Below are 17,021 nucleotides of genomic sequence, written 5' to 3'. Positions count from 1 at the left end.
CAAGACTACGGCGAACGGGGGCAGTGCAGTACACGGGGCAGGCTGAACAGGACAATCAGGACAACAGCACAATACAATTCAAACAAATCAGGGCGATTGTGCCCCCACTGTGGTCTGTACTATCAGGGCAGCGATGCGAGCGGCGGCGGCAGCAGCAGGAACCAGTGACTTCCTGGAGGGGCCACGCGGCGGGTAGAGCGACCAGCACTGACTAGGTCAGGTTGGGTCGCTTAGTCCCAACACATACGGTGTCACAGGGAACTTACTCAAACTCAATAGTTTGTCTTTTTGAACTAGAAGGTGAAATGTACGCATGGACTCGCGGAATCATGAAGCCATTATAACCACTACAGATTGTAATATGTACTCACCACTAACATGGCAATTCAAAAAATAGTACCAACATTATGGAAGAACTGAGACAAAAATCCTCCTTTCTCCCTTTTGCTATTCTCCTTTTTTCCAATTCATATTGCTGCTTCCAAATACTTGTGGATGGCGCAATGCAGCTCCTGAATTTCTTGTGGACCATTAATATTCTCAGGACCTGTATGTATAATCTTTTATCTCTTATGGTTCTTCAAAATGGATGATTTTTTAATTTCTATAAAGAATATGGATCACTCACTGTGACATCGTCAACTGTATGTACATTATGTTTCCACATGATTTTTCTTCAATGGCATGACCCTGCCATTTTGCATCCTAACAAAACCTACATATGCTTTCTCGCTGATGCATGACCTATATCTAGAAGGCTTTCCAGTGTGTAGGTGGACATCTTAGAGATCTTCCGGCAGATACTCCCCTACGCCGCTGTCCCTGTGTCCCTATTTTTTCTGTACTTGCCCACCTCTGCCGGCCCCTATTTTTTCTCTACTTCCCCAACCCTGCTGGCCTTTAATTGTGTTTAAGCACTGCATACGTGGTTGCTACTTAGGTTCCGTTCCAATTTGTTTTGCAATAACACGAGAATGCCACTGACTCAGTATTCCATGTTGCTTACCCCAAACCCCACACCCTCCTTCTCAATCACTGTTGTTGCTTCCCCTTCGCACTTTGGAGATCAGCAAATGGGATAAGCTGCAAAGTTTTTCAAGCAGAATATGAACTACAGCAAACAACAAACAGGACAGTACATAAAGCCATAAACTAAAAAGATTTTAAAGGGAGGGTGAATATGAAAACTAGGGCCCATGCACTCTGCGGTGTCTACTGGCAACTTTCAAACATATTGCTGGTGTGGCTAAAAGACAATTAAAAAGGAGGTAGCAGCTTAAACTGGCAATTAGAGCCCATGGCACATAGGGCATGCAAATGAAAGCTGGACCATATTTCCTAACATTGCAGTCAGGGACTAGTACAAAATGAAGCTGATATGCAGTAAACCCGATTTTTCAATATTGCATTTGTTCACCTGGAGCAAAACAAATGTTATGCAAAAACAAAACGTTACACAAAATTAATATGTTTTATGAACAAAATACCTACTTGTAAAACACCTGCCAAGTATTTGAAACTGGATAGTTGTTTTTTTCTGTACTTACAATGGGACAAATGAGTCCTGAGCAGGAAAAGTATTTTTTTCATTCATCGCAATAATGCTCCCACTACCTCATGGCACTACTACTCCTCTGGCTTCATAGCTCTGGTTCTCCCATCTCCTCCATGTGCTACTACTCCTCTCCTTCATTGCATCGCACTCCACCCTAGTCCAATCTACCCTTGTCCACCCCACTTCAATCTGCTCCAATCTATTTCAATCTACCCCACTCCAGTCTACCCTAATCTACCCAACTCAATCCACCCAATCTACCCAACTCAATCTACCCCACTCCAGTCTACCCCAATCTACCGCACTCCAATCTACTCTAATTCACCCCACTTCAATCTGCCACAATCTACCCAACGCCTATCTAACCCCATCCACCCCACTCCATTCTATCCCATTCAATCCACCCAATCTACCCCACTCCCATCTACCATACTCTATCCCATCTCAATCTACCTCACCCACACTACCCTACTCCAATCTACCCCGATCTATCCCACTTCAACCTACCCCAGTCTCCCCCACTCCAATATATCCCACACAAATGTATCCCAACATACTTCACTTCAATCTACCCCACTTAAATCTACCTAACTCCTACCTACCCCACTTTATCCTCCTCCAATTGTTCCCACTTCAATCTACCCCACCCAAATCGACCCAACTCCAATCTACCCTACTCCACTCTACCTCACTCCAATCTAGCCTAATCTACCTCACACCAACTACTACAAATATCCAAACGACCCCATTCCAATATGCCCCAACCTAGCGTAATCCAATCTGCCCCTTTCCAGTCTACCTCAATCCACCTAACTCCAGCCTACCCCACTCCAATCTACCCCACCTTAATCTTCTCAACCCCAGTTTACCCATACCCAAATTTACCCCAATATAACCTACCCCACTCCAATCCACCCTATTCCAATCCACCCCAGTCCATCCCACTCCAATCTACCCTCTCCATTCTACCCCACTCCTATATATCCCACTCCAATTTATCCCAATCTACCCCACTCCAATCTACCCCGATCGACTTCATGCCGATCTATCCCAATCTACTCCACGCTAATGGACCCCACTACAATCTACTCCACGCAATAAACCCTAATCTATCACACGCAATCTACCCCTCCCAATCTACCACAATCGACCCCACTCCAATCTACCCCACCCAATCTATCTCGCTCCAGTATACCTCTCTCCAATCAACCAAGCACAAGGTTGCCCCACTCCACCCCACTACAACCCATCCTACTCTAATCTACGCTCTCTCATCTACTCCACCCAAATCTACCCCATCAAAATGTCCCCACACCAATGTACCCCACCACAATCTCTTCCCATCTACCCCTCTCTACCCGACTCAGATCTATTCCTCTGTACCCCATTTCAATCTATTCGATACCAATCTACCCCATTCTAATATACCCAATCTATCCTACTCCAATCTACCCCATTCTAATCTACTCCAATCTACCAAATTCCATTCTAACAAATCCACCCTACTCCATGTACCTCATCCTACCTCACTCCAATCTTCCTCATCTACCCAACCCCAATCTACCTCACATCAATTTACCCCACCCCAACTACCACAATCTGCCCCAATTTACCCCAATCCATGCCATCTCTATCTACCCACCCCAGTCTGCCTCAGCTTTCCCACCTCCATCTACCATACCCCAATCTGCCGACCTCAATCTACCCTTTTCCAATCGTCCTCAACCTACCCTACTCCAATTTACTCTATCCCATCTACCCCACCCAATCTTCCCCATCCCAATCTATCACACTCCAATCTACCCTACCCAAACTAACCCAAACGACCCAACACAATATGCTCCAACCTACCTCACTCCAATCTACCAATCTACTAGGCCACAATCTACCCCAATCTTCCTTCCCCAATCTACCCTTCCCCAATCAACTACACCCAACCTTCCTCGATCCACCCCACTCTAATCTACCTCAAACTACCCCACTCCAATATATCCCACTCTACCCTACTCCAACCTACCACACTACTGCCTGCAGCAATCTACCCCACCCAATCTAGCCCACTCCAAACTACTCCACTACAATTTACACCAGTCTGCCCCTCTACGGTCATCACACTCCAATCTACCCACATCTACCATACCACACTCTACATCCATCTAATCTACTCCACAACAATCTACCCCATTCCAATCCAACCCAATCTGTGCCACTGCAGTTTACCCTAATCTGCCCCACCCCAATCTACTCCCATCTACCCCAGTCTACCCCACTACAACTATTCCATTCCAGCCAATCTACCCCACTCCAACCTACACCACTCCAATTTAGCTCAACCTAACCCACTCCAATCTACCCCAATGCACCTCTCTCCAATCTACCCCGTTTCTATTGACCCCATCAAATCTACCCCACCCCAATCTCTTCAACCCAACCTACCCCATTCTACCACACTCCAATCTACCTACCCCAATCTACCCCCCAAGGAACCACACCCAATCTACCCCAACGTGCCCTAACCTACCCCAATCCACCGACCCAAATCTACACCATCAGCAACAATCTGCCCCATTCCAATCTGCCCACCCCAATCTCCCCCACCACAATGTTCCCACCCCAATCTACCCAATCCCAATTTCCCGTAATCTACCCCACCCCAATTTACCTCCGCCTATTCCACCCCAACCCACCCCACCACATACCCCAATCTACCCACCCCATTCTGCCATACTCCAATGTGCGCCGTCCCAATCTATCACAATCCACCCCACCCCACCCCACTCTACTCACTTTTAGCCATGCTTAACAGCAGCCCCACTAGAGTACAACACTGCAAAAACACATTTCCAAAGCCAATAGCTCTCGCATAGACAAGACCTTGACTTTGCTAATGCTTGGTTTACATTTTTTATATGAATTCTCTCTCTCTATATATATATATATATATATATATATATATATATATATATATATATATATATATATATATATATATATATATATATATATATGGTTTTTTAAGCAATTGTTCTTGCAGTCATGGATTACGGCCTTAACCCAATTTCTTCACACCCACTTTAATCCTGACACACACGCACATACACACGCACATACACACACACGCACACACACTGCTGTTTTCTTTCAATCAGCTATTCCCCCCTTATTTTGCATATTCTGTTTCGCATACACTGACATTTCACCTAACAACTCCCTTTGGAGCATGCGTCATTTACATGTATGACTCTGCTATTTTGGAAGTCTATTCAGCTTTAGCATTCAAGATTTGCATGTGCCATCACGTTCTCTTTCTAATGTTTCCAACAAACATACTAGACATTGTACAAAGATTCCAGTAGTGTATAGTCTTGCTACAGAGCTAATTAATGAGATGCTGGACACCGTTGAATAACTCCACAAAAACGGTGTCACCAGCAAGACAGTATCACATCGAAAGCAAAGCGACTAGACCAACGTTATATAAAGATGTGGGGCAGGCAATCTCAGTTTACACACATGTATCTTTAAATTGTTTCCCTATTCAAATTCTATTATTTTTTTTTGCAGGACACAGCTCTCCAGGGAGAACTAAATGCTGTAACAAGTAGGTGGAAACATTAATAATCCAATTGCTAGCATTTCCAAAAGAAAGATAACCAAAACCAGCCACGGAGTAAATGGTCACATTGAGTTTTATTTGCTTCCTGTTGTCTATATGTAAGGTTTTGGACTAAACGGTGAATAATTAGATCACTCTATTTTAGTCACGAGTATTTCTTCTCTCACAACTCTGAAGCAGCAAAAGGATCTTTTTACCCAAATCTTCAATGTCTGCTTTCTGGTTTAGCTAATCATGAATTGACATTTGTTCCTTGCAACATCAGTTTTCCACGTTTTAATGCTTAAGGTATCTTGAAGAAAGTTATACCTACAAATTAGAGTGAAATACTAGGCATCAACGCACAACCAATGCAGTGGCGGCCAGGACAGGTAACAGCTGTGAGGCGGTGGCGTAGGGTGGGGTGGGTGCGATAAGTCGACAGACGATGAGATATCATTAATAAAACCACTTATCTTGCGCTCGCTGCATCGCCGACTCAGCAATGTGGCGAATGCAAGGTAAGTAGTTTATTTATTTACTTTTGCTTATCCCGTCGTCTGTCAACTCCCTCCCCCCACCGCTCTTACTTGTGCCAGCCGCACTGAACCAATGCCAGTATTTTCAAATTTACATCCTCACATAGATGGCATACAAAGTGCACACTACCCAAACAAATTTAGTCCCACCTTAAAATAAACACCTAAGTCTTGTTTGGTTTTCCGCAGTGTGCATATTTTTATTAAAATAAGTTTACAGGCCAATTACTCCATTGACCTCCGTTCTTTATTTAAAATTCTCAAAATTATTTCCACATCACAGTATTCAAATACTCACACGTATATACATATTTATCATTTTACAGCCCGTTCTCCAAGGGGCTTTTGTATGACCTTCGGGCTGTGCCAGCAGGCCACAACCAAGTTAGCCTGCTCTCCTTAAGTTAACCGCCTTCCGGTCAACAGAGCCGCAGGTAAATAAACTGCCACCACTTGTGGCCACCAGCGGCTTCCAGGGTAGGGCTAGAGGATCCAGGGCCACCAGCAGGTCAGCCCCAACTCTCCGGCCAGCCCGGAGCCCATGATGATTTTACGACCTGTTCTGGGGTAAAAACTGGCACTGACCAAAGAAGTCCCTGTGATACCTCTTGTCCATGACCCCGACCTCCCTACCTGAAGCCCTTATGCTGGGGTGGGTGGGTGGTTGACTTCCTTCTGCGACGTCCGACTCCTGGGCGGTCAGCAGACAAAGAGGGGGTCATAAAGTGGATCGCTGGCTTTTCAAGGCTCGCGCCCTCTCTAACTGCATCCGGGGCAATCCTCTGCTTATGACGCGTTTCCTGTCTGCCTCACTTTAGCTATCACTTCCGGATCGCGCGACTCGGAAGAGATTCCTTACCTAGGTGGCCCTTTGGCTGCCACTAACGGCGCCACGCCCCCTGAGTGGGGGGGCGCCTTGCAGTTGTTTCATGGCTGGTTATCACCTTTCCTAAATTAAATGTCTCTTCAACCTTAAAATATTGGGGAAGTAAAGTTCACAGACCTTATAAACGACCTTACACATATTTTCTATGATAACAGATGTATAGTTCAGTTTCTGATAAGGAGATTTGTCAACATTAAGGAAAGCACAAGGTACAACACATAATAGATGGTTGAATGACCTATCACTAGTAATACAAGTTAGCCCTACGGAGGGCCATTGTCTACTAAGTAGTATGTTGAAAAGACGGTGAGAGGAAGGGTGAAGCACTGGCTTCAGAAAACATCCTAACAATGTATTTTAATCATATTGCTGGTACCCAAAAAATAAATCAAAATATCCTCTGGTTATACCCTGCGGTATTTTTAGATACTGGATGCTGGCTCATTTCCATAGTATTTTTATTAAAAACTCCCACTACTAGTAAAATCTGTCAACACGGTATTGAACAACCTTGATGGAGATGGAGAGAGGACACCGATGATGAAGCATTCCACAATATTATGTGGGTGAAGTGTTCTCTTCCAATATCTTGCCATATTTGCAGTCCACTCCGGGTACCTGAAGGTAGAATCTAACAACTAAGGGGGAAATTCACAAGGACTTATCTCCGATTTATCTCCACCTTAGCGCATCAAAAGTGGAGATAGATTTAACACCCTATTCACAAGCTGGTGCAAACAGCAGACATCGCCAGTATTCCCGCGATAACTGCCCCAAATTTTATCTCCACGGTGTACACTACCAACTAACCCTAATGAGATGCAGAGTAGGCGTTCCCGTGCAAAAACACACGAAAAAAACCACAACACCACTTTCACAATGAACTGCCAGATCTGTGAAGCACCACAAAAACATGCGATAAGCCTCAATAGCACCAGGGACTTAACACCTGCCTTTTGCTGGTGCTAAGGAGGATGACCACACACAGCATGAAAGGGAGCCCAGCCAAGAGCCACACCTGAAGATTCACAGATGCCACAGAGACAATGATCATGCAGCTCCGATACCCATGAGGGCCACAACATCCCCCGCCACCACCCCAGACCAGCCCAGCCCCCTCCCCCGACATACACATACTGTGCACGACACAAGAGCCACAACATCGCATGATGACCCACATTGCCAAAATAAATACACAATGTGTGGCCAGAAGAATGAGAAACAATCACACAGCACTGAAGTAACAACCAAAAACTTTATTGAAACACAACACAAAACACCAATGCGGAAGGAAAGGAAGGGAGAGAGAGAGTGCTAGAGAGAGAGAAGGGAGAGAGTGAGAGAGATAGAGAAGGAAAGGAAGGGAGAGAGAGGGGAAGGGAGAGTGAGAGAGAGAGAGAAGGGAAGGGAGAGAGTGTGAGAGAGAGAGAAGGAAAGGAAGGGAGAGAGAGAGAGAAGGGAGAAAGTGAGAGAGATAGAGGAGGAAATGAAGAGAGAGAGAGAGAGGGAAGGGGGAGAGAGTGAGAGAGAGAAGGAAAGGGAGAGAGAGAGAGAGATAGAGAGAGAGGGAAGGGAGAAAGTGTGAGAGAGAGAAGGAAAGGAAGGGAGAGAGAGAAACCCCACCGCCCCTGCGCACACAGGCCACACTGTTCACCTGATGCCACCGGTGTGTCCATCTGTAGGCACACCACGTGCCCGTGCAAGCTCCAGTCCCTGGTCGCACCACCATGGCATGGTCCTCATCATGCGGGCCTGCCCCGTTGTCCAACAGGTCTCACACATGACGCTGAGTCCTGAGTCTTCAATGGCGGAGACCACATGAGTGCACACGTCATCATCGCAGGCTGCATACCCGCTCAGCTATTACGGGTGCCACTAACCCTGTGCCACGCCAGTCAGGGCCACGTGGTGGTAGGCCTGTAATGGCCGCTAGGCCTCGGGTGCCACTAACCCTGTGCAACACCAGTCAGCGCCAGTCAGCGGCATGTGGTGGTAGGCCCGTGACGACTGCAAGGCTTTGGGTGCCACTAACCCTGTGCACAGCAACTCATGGGCTCTTTATGATTGAGCACTGTGTAGCGTCCGTCATACAGTCACCACCGGCAGAGGGGAATGTGACGTTGTCGGCCCCTTATATTTTCTGGGTCACATGGTCTGTGACGCTTGTGCCGGATGGGTGTGGTGCGAATGCAAATCTGCAGTCAGGGAGTGGCCGTGACATGCTGACAATTGGACCAGTGACCTGTACACCACCAGCGAGTACGCCTGTGACAGTTAGCTATGTGGCCCCCCCTTGGAGCGTAAGCTGAGAGGTCTGGCCTGGTGTACGCCGGACCAGCGCAGGGCTTCCAACAATGACTTGGGGGCTCTGGGCGCGGTTCAGTCCATGTCCAGACAAGGAAGTGACTAATGCGTGTTACCCTGTTGTGGTGTCCACGGCACCTGGAACAAAATAGGCAATGTAGCACACAGTGACTGGCATCCCACTAGATGAGCATCATTGACGTAAGGGAAAGCACTGTCCCTACATTCATCCACACAGTCATACATGAATGATGAAAGACATGACACAGCAGTGCATTACTGGATGTTTATTGCACATCCAGCTGGAGCGGTACAGGCCATGCCAAGCAAACCACAAAATATGGGCCCGGAGAGGGCCAGCCAGAGTCCTTCTGGGTATGGCAGGTACTGCGGAAGAGGAAGGGTACAGTCCGCAGTCTGGTCGCTGTGTCATTGGTCATTAAACAGGATATGTTAGTCCATGTCGTGGTCCAAGGAGAGTGCAGCGGAGTGTATCGGGGGCAGTGGGAGGTCATGAGGCCATGTGCGGCACCAAGCAGAAACAGGCCAGGTAGCGGAAATGAATGCTAGTGCCTCCTTCTGACAACAATTCCATACATGTCCTCATCCTCGTATGTGTGCTCTGCCCCACCTGTGGGTGTTGCAGTACCAGCTACAGCACTGTGTGCCACTGACACATCAGGGTCCGGAGGAGGATTGTCGGCCACACTGTGGCAGTGACACATCAGGTGCCGGAGTGGATACGCCTGCGGCACTATGAGGCACTGACACACTAGGGGGGCAGAGATGTGGACGGTGTGGGGGCTGCAGCATTCATCAGCGCCACGCCTTGCGGCAGCAATGCCATGACGAGGATCTGCGGGGGATGGTAGATCCCAGCTACATTTCGCTGATGTGCAGCAGTGGCTGCCATCCTTTCCACCTCCATTCGCACCATGCCCTCCTTGAGCCTCCGCATGTGTGCCAGCTCATGGCTGGAATCGCTGGAGCAAATCAGAGCGGACAGGTGTTCTTCTCTCTGTGTCATGACTCCAGGCAATGTCAGTCAGGGCTCATTTGAGACCATGGAGCGAGCCGTGGGTATCTCAGGGACTGGAGCTGGTCCCTGATGGACCTAGACACCCATGGATGGCATCCAGTTTGGTAGCAATGAGGCCAAACCCCACCCACACCTGCTCAGCTGTCTCCCTCTGGCCGTTGGAAGGCCATGGTTTGTTCCTGGGGATCTTGGGAAACTGTTGGGGCTGTGGGTGCCTCCTTCAGGGTGGTTTGGGTAGTAGGTGGGGTCTCCTCGATGCAGCTGGGCTGCCCTGATCCTGGAGGTCAGTTGCGGATGATGTCCATGATGTGTTGGAGGGCTTGGGTGTCGATGCTGGTGGTGCCCTCCTTGTCATCAGTGAAGAGTGGCTGGGACCGCTGTGCAGGAGGTGTTGACGGTGCCTCTGCAATGTGAAGGGGAGATGGTGTATTACAATGTGTCCACATGTATGTAGCCACGTGGTACATGTTGACATACAGACAGCATGGCATTGTACATTGTGACAGTGTGTAGGTCAGGGCCATGACCCAGAGTCATTGTGGGTGTGCCCTGTGCCCTGCTTGATTGTCCATGTGTGCCATTGTGGCCTTCTCCACCCATCCCCCCAGTACCTGGTGGTCACTCACCCTGTTGCAGTTGTGTTGTGTCCTGTCGAGCAGTGTTGGGTCGCCAGACTCCGGCCACAGTCTCCACACTGATGACTGTCGACACCAGCTCCTCCATGTTATCCAGCACGAGCTGTGACGCTGGGCTTCCACCTCCGGTCTGCATTGCTGCCTTCTGGTTGGCTGCGAGTTTCTCCTTGGTCATTTGCTTGATGTCAATCCATCGCCTCTTGACTTCATCCATTGACCTCTTGTGATCTCCGATGGTATTCACCTTCTCCACGATGTCCCGCCATATCCCATATTTGGTTCCCAATGACACGTTGGAGTTGACAAACAGTTGTTGATGGTGTTCCATCACCTCCGTGACTAGGATCCTGTTTTCCTGCGGACTGAACTTCGTCTTCCTCCTGTCCTTGGCCTTGCCGGTCTCCGAGGTCCCAGGCTGGTCGTCCGGGGTGCTTGTGGGGTTGCGCTCGTCCTCTGCACCTGCTCCGGCTGCCTCCATGGTGCTTGGGTGTTGGTCAGTTTGTGTATGGGTGCTTTTTTCTACTTTTATTGAGATTTTTCCCACCTGCCATGTGTGTATTGCAGGCCTGGCGATGCTTATCTCTGATTTACTAATCGTGCTTTGGCCCATCGCATGTTTTTTCGTGTTGAGGTTTGTGTTTTTATCTCTGTTGAGGTGATTGTATCGCGGACATTGACTGTGGTTTCGGCAGACTATCACATGGTACCACCTTGTTGTGAATTCCACGTTAACACAGGGTTATTTTCCCGCGATCGGTTGTGATGTGTAAAGGTGCGTTAGCATTTTTTGTTTGGTGATGTTTCGCACACTTGTGAATTGACCCCTAAGTCCCCTTGGTTTCTCGTGTATTCATTATTTGTAGCTGGTAGGCTGCGCCTACATGCAATTTCCTCTCACTTTCCCCTTGGTGTGCAAAAAAAGATTGTTATATCGTCTTCTTTAGTGAGGGACCCTTGCCAAAACTGGGTAATGCATCCAGATGCATGTGGATGTATGGACTTGTGTAAGACCGAGTGGAATCTCTGATGATAACAAAACATTTTACACTATGGGAGGCCGAATTCAAAGTGAAAGTATTTAACCCCACCTTCGTTAAATAACTGCCTACTCAAACCCTTCCTTTCACTCAACACATATTAAGTGGTCCTTCTTCTACTGCTCTGTGGATGGAATTATAGTAAGTGGCAAATTTAATTTGGTTATGAACTCTGATATAAATATGAAAGACTATTACAGGGAACAAAATATTTTATCCCACCTCCATGACTCGAATCAAAGACAGGACTACTTGGGGAATCTACCATGCAGGGAGTGATAATGTCGGAATTTAAGTCACTCAAACGAGGTGAAAGTCAACTGATATTCCGATTGAATTTTCGCATTTCTCTAGATATTGGAAGTCACTTCTAGGTTACATATTTGAATCAAGTTTTTAAATCCTGTTTTGGTTGTTTTGTTTCATAGAGGGCTGAAGGTGATAACCTCTGCAGGTGCAAGTTATGATCTGGCCTGGAAAGGTTTCAGCCCATCAGAATTTAGAGTTCTGATTTAAAGTTTGATGTACAGTTACTCCATAACAAATGCAACGGATATCCCGTCTGCTATATTACAAGTTCCATAGCATATAATGCACTTGAAATTAGACAGCCGGGGTAATCATCAGGTTTGATTCGAACAACCTGTCCAACAAACTACAAATCAAGCACTAAGTGTGCCTGGTGTCAGACTGAGGGAGAGTTTGCTGTGTCTAAGGGCCACATCGAGGTGACTAAGGAGAATGCTGACTGCTGGTTGTGGTCTCTGTGTGTGGGGGGGTGGATACCAATGGCTGGCTGAGGTTCTCTGGAGGCCTGCTGGGAAAGTCTGTAGCCGGGCCACTAGTCTGTGGGGAGTATCTAGTGGGATATACTGAAACACTGAGGGTTCCTGAGAGTGGGACTGGATTGGCCAGGGAAGCACATTTCCAGAAACAATGTCTGAATGCTGGTTGAGCCTCATAGAATGATATGTTGAGGCTGGGCTGACACTATTCAAGAGTGGATTGGGCCAGTGGTGTCTCAATGATGATTTCTATCCATCATCTGAAAAATGTTAAAGCAAAAAATTATTTGATTTTTCAATCGACCCTATTTATTATATAAATGAATTCAATAGATAAAAACATGCATATACATATATTCAAAAAAGAAGGAGAGAACTCTGGGTAGTTCTCAATTTTAGGTGGAAAGCAGCCCCTGTTAGAGCACTCTCAACACCAGCGACACTCTAGATCTGCTCACTTCAAATGTCTGTTTTTCTATCAAAGTTTTTAAGCATAGGATTAGCACAGTGCTATCCACGCCGAGATAGAAAATGACAAAGTCTTTTGAAATTTATACAGCAAAGTCTTTAAGCATAGGACTAGTGTAGTGCAGTCCTTGCCGAGCTGTAAAATTACAAAAGCCATTTATCACTCCAGGCACAATATTACAGCTTTGAATTAGTAAAATACCAACTCAAGCCAACCTGAAATGAGTAAAAGCAACCCCTGACACAGTGTTTCGCTCTAATTAGAGCTCTTCAGAGATGTATAGCTTTGTCCAGACACAAGGGAGCACCCAGTATTAAGTCAAAACAAAACCCTTTCAGGCATAGAGTGACGCATAAATTATGCAAAAAAGAAGGAGAGAACTCTGGGTAGTTCTCAATTTTAGGTGGAAAGCAGCCCCTGTTAGAGCACTCTCAACACCAGCGACACTCTAGGTCTGCTCACCTCAAATGTCTGTTTTTCTATCAAAGTTTTTAAGCATAGGATTAGCACAGTGCTATCCACATATATTCAAGTTCTGTTTTATCAAGCTAATACTGAATAGTTTTGGTGAAAAATGAAGTATTTTAATTTGGCATGTGTGCAGCCTGGTCAGAGCACTGAGTGAGAAAGGATAGAGACAGTAGTAAGAGCCTATTTAATGAGACCCACATGCAGTGAAAAGGCTGTTTGTTCATTGTCTTGATGGTGATCAGAACTCCTGCAGCTGGAAGTCATGGAGAGGGCTTCTGTCTCACCATGGAGATTGAGAGAGATATATTACAAGTAAAAACAGATCATCAACCCTCTTATAATGATCTCTTACAGTCATTCAACAAACCTTATGTATAGTTTTTTGTGACTGTAGGTAGTGCTTGCTGTACTCAGTTACTTACATTTATGTAATTACTAACAATTTGTAAATGTTCATTAATGTTACCTAATTTATAAAATATTGTTTCTCTTTCTCAGAAAAGGGAAGAGTGCATCCTTACTCAGCAAAACGCCACAAACATGTAAATATAATCTTTTTTGTTAATGATGATCAAGAAAATAATTGGCCCTCATATTAGATTTGATCTTATTGTTAGTTTCACAGTACAAATAACTATGAAAATAAAAGTAAATGTTACCATTTACAGATCAATTTCATGATTGTATTTTCACTTTCAGAACAAGAGCAGGGAGGATTTCAGAGTAAGAAAGATTGTAGATGAAGAGTTGGATGCGCTGTACGAAATCCTGCAGAAGGACTTGAAGCAGAAGCCTCATGGGGCTGCTACACCTGCCCTAAACAGTTGCTGCAAGGAGGAAGGTGGTGGTACATTAAATGATTTGCTGGATGTTGTCGAGAGCTGTGTGGACAAACACAGGTGCTACACCAAACATGGTAGCCCTCCAGATTCACATGCACAACCTCACGGTGAAACACCAGAGTGCTTAAGGGCTCAGGCTCAACAACCAGGGAGCCCAAGCTTCACAAGGATTCAGGAAGCATTTTCCAAATACTATAGTGATGATGCTCGTGTTGATATTCCTGACGTCGACAATCACAGTCCTTCATCTCAATGTTCTGGTGGGCACTATGATCCTGTACAGAATTGCCCAGCATTAGTGACATCTCCAAATCTCTCATCAGAACAAGATCACTGTGCTTTTTCCGTCTTCCAGTTTCAAATTCTACAAGAAGAGCTTCGGCTGCATACTCTTCCTCTGGAAGTATTATTTGCTTTGGATGAAAATGGCAATGGGTATGGAAATCATTTCATTTTCTTCAATTTGTACAATCTGAATATTATTGTGTTTGTGACATTAAATCATTTGATTTAGTGTGTGCTCATATACACCTCTGTCACCCCTAACTTATTGGCAATACAATGTAAGTGATGAAATGAATAATTTAAACATGATTTTATTTAGGGGTGTGTGAAATTTTGTTTTGTGTAGTTAACCAAAATTCTAACAAAATGTATCGAAATTACACTTAATTATGCAAAATGCAAATCTGTCAATTTGCTATATATTTTAGTGCGAAATGTGTCCTTGCATCAATTGTTTACGTGAAGATACATTCAATCCAAGTACCACAAACAATAATAATTAACTTTCTGTTATTTGCAAGTGATCAATGGTAAATTTTTGCCATTTAAGTGGGATTTTGTGGTAAATTTTATCAGGAACAGCTCTTAATTAACCAAGTTGGTGTACTTCTGGAACTCGGCATAATAAGCATGATGCAAAATTCCTGAAGTTATGGGAATTATGACAGCGCAATTTAAATTTCACCCAGGCCTAATTTTGTGCACTTGCAACCACTACAAATGATTACTTTTGACAGTAATCTAAAAAAGGTGGACCACATTGGACAATGAGTTAAACCATGTCAGTCCAGGCTTCCAAACTCAGGTCATCACCAGGGGCCCAAAGTTCATTAAACAGGTCTCAAATAGTGGTTACAGAATGCACACCAACCTATTGCACCCTGCCTGGAGTTTTGCGATAGGACCTATGTACTAATAGGTTGATTTGCAAAATCTCCAGTCGCAGAAAATTGCAGAACAACCAGTATAATGAATAATAATTAGGCAGATCACTATATGCGACTCCTTATGATTGGCTAAAAACACAGAGATGGTGGCCTGCAAGGAACAGAAGATCACCATCTCTATGTTTGTATTCCCAAACTGGAAACTTATTTTTTAAAGCCCCCCTTGTTCCATAAAGGAGATGGTGATGCTTTAAACAAGGAGAAGCTGCCTTATGGGAAATGGAGGCAGCTTGTGCTTTTTAGGTTTTTAGACATACTCCTGAGAAACCTTTGTGACTATTAAGTTGCAATCACGCAGAAACATTTCCACATGCACATCTCTACTTGTTACTTCATTGCACAAGGTAAAATGCCACTGCGCGTGTGAAATAAAAAATATTTTTCTCTGTGAACAAAAAATAATCAAACTTGAATAAACTCTATTTTTTCCTAATAAATCCCACTATGTGACTCCCTCTTTTCACTTTGTAATTTATGCCAGTGCAATATTGTATCATGGCGAGTATCACTGCATATGAAGAAGGATTTTTGAGTGCAATGGAGCTTTAATGAATTACTGTCAGTCATAAATTGGGACATTTTTGGAATTAATCATATCAAGCCACCTGAGGGATCATGAAACAAAGGACGTAAGAATGTGGCTAAGCAGCAGAAAATGGCAAACACTTAGGCTATGAGCTCCTGCCTTACCAATCAAATCCTCAAGTTATCCCTGCTACAATGCTTAATTACTCCATGCTGAGAGGCACAGCAAATCATCACAAACCCTGGTCAGAGCCCAGCGGGGGATTACTATTATCTCTGGATCCCAGAGTATTTTTGTTTTGTGTATTGTTATAGCCCTGAAGAAGTCCAATAGCGGACGAAACGCGTTGGCTATTCCATTTACAACAACTTGAATAAAGAATACCTTTTAAACTTCAAGAGTTTTTGATTGACTACATTTGGGAAAACAAGTGTACAGTTTTGAACCATTTATAACTAGAAACTGGCTAAATGAGATGTTTAAAAACTAATATTGTGATAAAACTATTATTTTGAACCATTTGAAGGGTGCAGAGCTATTCTGTGCATATTAATTTTGAGAGACAAGGGGAATTTGCTCCTTTTTCTCTTTTTTGGGACTGAGGGGATTGTGTCTCAAGCAACTTGCACCTTGTTTTTGCTCTATATTACTTCCTGGGACGTTAGGACTGGTACAGGCATTAATGCTTTGATCCCTATCTTTGTTTGGCGTGGCTTGCACTGTTAAACCTGAGGGATTGTTTAAAGGCCTAGCAGGAATGCAATAAGTGATCTGAATCAACATTTTCTGTTTGAAATGACTGGCTTCGTGAGTCAGCCCTTTAACTGACTGTTGTGTTCCACAGAATCCACATCAGGTATTAGTTGAGAAACGTCTCAGTCACTGACATTTTCACCATGGTAGTTAAAATCATCCAACAGTAAAAATGTTTGCTTTAAGACTATGCGGAAGTAACAATTCTAACAGTGTTAAACTAGATTGGTTTTTAGGGTCCCAGAGGGTAGTAGATCAAAGACTCTCTCCATTTTATGTAATTGGGAGAGTCAGATTGAAACAGTCGTATTTTTACCCAATCAGACAGATGGGACTCCAGAGCAGAAACGTTG

At 45.0% G+C, this 17,021-nt stretch overlaps 1 protein-coding gene across 1 annotated transcript in view; it reads left to right on the top strand.

Moving 5' to 3' along the window:
- The window catches only part of LOC144825047 (uncharacterized), a 55,324-nt gene that overhangs the window by 11,297 nt on the left and 27,006 nt on the right, over positions 1 to 17,021 (top strand). Inside the window, exons 3-5 of the mRNA XM_078683956.1 lie at positions 5,120 to 5,156; positions 13,814 to 13,857; positions 14,015 to 14,592. Of these exons, the coding sequence (XP_078540082.1) occupies positions 5,120 to 5,156; positions 13,814 to 13,857; positions 14,015 to 14,592 (659 nt within the window). The remainder of the gene's footprint in view (positions 1 to 5,119; positions 5,157 to 13,813; positions 13,858 to 14,014; positions 14,593 to 17,021) is intronic.

This window comes from Lissotriton helveticus, chromosome 3_1 (genome assembly GCF_964261635.1).
Source record: "Lissotriton helveticus chromosome 3_1, aLisHel1.1, whole genome shotgun sequence".
NCBI lineage: Eukaryota > Metazoa > Chordata > Amphibia > Caudata > Salamandridae > Lissotriton > Lissotriton helveticus.
This window is presented reverse-complemented; position numbering and strand designations above follow the sequence as displayed.